The sequence below is a fragment of the Gekko japonicus genome, unplaced genomic scaffold (genome assembly GCF_001447785.1).
Source record: "Gekko japonicus isolate JY-2015 unplaced genomic scaffold, Gekko_japonicus_V1.1 scaffold5799, whole genome shotgun sequence".
NCBI classification, from domain to species: Eukaryota; Metazoa; Chordata; class Lepidosauria; order Squamata; family Gekkonidae; genus Gekko; species Gekko japonicus.
Window position 1 is genome coordinate 19,813 of NW_015175547.1, and position 2,568 is coordinate 22,380.

At 51.7% G+C, this 2,568-nt stretch overlaps 1 protein-coding gene across 1 annotated transcript in view; it reads right to left on the bottom strand.

Annotated features, from left to right (window-relative positions):
• Positions 1 to 23: 23 nt before the first annotated feature.
• Positions 24 to 2,568, bottom strand: part of LOC107122894 (interferon-induced protein with tetratricopeptide repeats 5-like) — a 6,103-nt gene continuing 3,558 nt past the window's right edge. Inside the window, exon 2 of the mRNA XM_015426032.1 lies at positions 24 to 1,606. Within this exon, the coding sequence (XP_015281518.1) occupies positions 301 to 1,606 (1,306 nt within the window). The 3' untranslated portion in view covers positions 24 to 300. The remainder of the gene's footprint in view (positions 1,607 to 2,568) is intronic.

Below are 2,568 nucleotides of genomic sequence, written 5' to 3' on the forward strand. Positions count from 1 at the left end.
CCCATTATCTAGGCAAAGCTGGCACCAACCGTCTCAAGGACATCCACATTCTAGCAAGAGAAAAGTGGAGGCATCGTCAGGAGAGAGTTACAGGCAGCTAGGCGCGAAAGGTCCCCACTCACTCACCATTCACTCCCCTCTTCTCTGGAATTCCCCGTCACCCGCCTCCATGGCAAACAGAGCGGAGTGAGGTTCAACACAAAGCTTTCTGGGAAGAGCAATCGACCTATAGAGACTTAAGCCAATTACAGATGATCCTCAAAACTGAGCTAGTCTCCCACCTAAATTCCGCCTCCCCGTTTACTTCTGGAACTCGGGTCTCAGCCGAAGGGTCTCAAAGACCGCCTCCACTCCGCCCATCTCAGAGTCTTCCTCGAACTTCTTGGCCATCTTCATCAGCCTCTGTCTCAGAAGGTGCCACTCTTTGCAGTGGCCGCTGAGGATCAAGTAGCCAGCCTCATACATCTCCAGCGCCTCCCGCCTCAGCCCCTTCCTGTGGAGGAGGAAGTCCCCCCAGTGCAGATAGATGGCCTGCTGGCACCGCTTGCTGGCCTTCGGGAGCTCCTCCAGCAGGTTCTGGTACATCTCTTCCGCGTAAAGCAGGGTCTTTTCACTATACAGCTGAGCCAGCTCCAGCCGGGAAAATATAGACTGAGGATTGGCTTCCACGGCCCGCTGGAAGCTCTCGATAGCGGCGGCCAAGATCTCTTCTCTCTCCTCCGGGGCTCCTCCTTTCAGCTGCGCCTTGTAGCAGACGCCAAGGTCGTAGTGGAGGAGGTGGAACCCGGGAGCCAGGGCGATTGCTCGTTGCAAAATGCTGATGGCTCGGGGGAGGAGGTTGTTCTTACAAAGCTTGGCGGCGTTTCGCAGATCTTCAGGGTTGAGGCTGTTGCGGGCAACGTCCATTGTGAGGTCCATGGACCTCCACCAGTCTTTTCTCTCTAGCAGATCAGCCAAATGCGTTTTGATTTCATAGTTTTGGGGCTGGCGGCAGAGAATCTGTTCCAGCAACCTTCTGGCCTTTTCCCAAAGGTAAGACTTGAAAGAGTGAGTCCAGGAAGCAAAGACAGAGATTGCCAGACCGGCCTGGAAGTCCGGGTTGGACTCGTCTTCTCGGAGTGCCGTTTGGAAACACTCGGTGGCCTCTTCCCCCTTTCGGAAGCCAAGGGCCAGGAGGGTCCACCCTTTTTGCGCATGGATCTCGGGGATCTGCACAGAGTATGGCTCTGGGCTGGAAAGGGACCGGCAGATCTCAGAAATCCGGCCCAAGTAGAGCTCCACCATCTGGTAGTTGACCAAGTGGTAATAGATCCAGGCGTAGTTCCCATAAATCAGCAAGGCTTGGCGGGAGAAGTTGTCCGGCTGGTCTTGCTGGAGTCTCGTTTCTGCTTCTCGGAGGCTGTCCAGCGCTTCCAGGTAATTCCCTTGCAGCTGCTGCAGGTATGCCCTCATGGCCAGGTAGATGCCGCGGTTGTGATAGGCCGTGTGCTCCACCTTGAGAGCCACCATGTTGAGGATGTGACCGATGTTCATCTCATCCCTCAGCTCGAAGCACCAGTTGAAATGACACTGGAGGGTTTGGAGTTTCTCCCATAAAGATTTTGTGCTGTCGGGAGAAGAGAGACACAGGTGAGAACCCAGACTCTGGAATGTAAAGCTAAAAGGATATTTCTCAATCCCCGGATACGTGTAACTATAAGTCCTAATTATAAATACACATTGACGGAGTCCGAACTGGCAGAGACTGACCAAGAGAGAGATCTTGGAGTCATAGTAGATAACTCACTTAAAATGTCGAGACAGTGTGCGACTGCAATAAAGAAGGCCAACACTATGCTGGGGATGATTAGGAAGGGAACTGAAAACAGATCAGCCAATATCATAATGCCCCTATATAAATCAATGGTGCGTCCTCATTTGGAGTACTTTGTGCAGTTCTGGTCACCACACCTCAGAAGGGTATTATAGCATTGGAAAAAGTGCAGAAAAGGGCAACTAGAATGATAAAAGGGTTGGAACACTTTCTCTATGAAGAAAGGTTAAAGCACTTAGGGCTCTTTAGCTTGGAGGAACGACGACTGAGGGGAGACATGATCAAGGTTTACAAGATTGTGCCTGGGATAGAGCAGGTAGAGAAAGAGGTACTTTTCTCCCTTTCTCACAATACAAGAACTCTTGGGCACTCCATGAAATTGCTGAGCGGTCGGATTAGAACAGACAAAAGAAGAAGAACAGATTGGATTTATATCCCACCCTTCACTACCCAAAGGTGTCTCAGAGCGGCTTACAAACTCCTTTCCCTTCCCCTCCCCACAACAAACACCCTGTGAGGCGTGTGGGACTGAGAGAGCTCTGACAGAAACGGCTCTTTTTCAAGGACAGCTGTGCCAGTGGCGGCAGCTATAAGCATGGACAACTTCAAGAGGAAATTGGATCAACATATAGAGCAGAAGTCCATCAGTGGCTATTTGCCACAAGGTATAGATAGGAGCTCTTGGTCTGGGGGAAGTGATGCTCTGTATTCTTGGTGCTCGGGGGGGGGGCCAACAGGGGAGGGGTTCTGGTTTA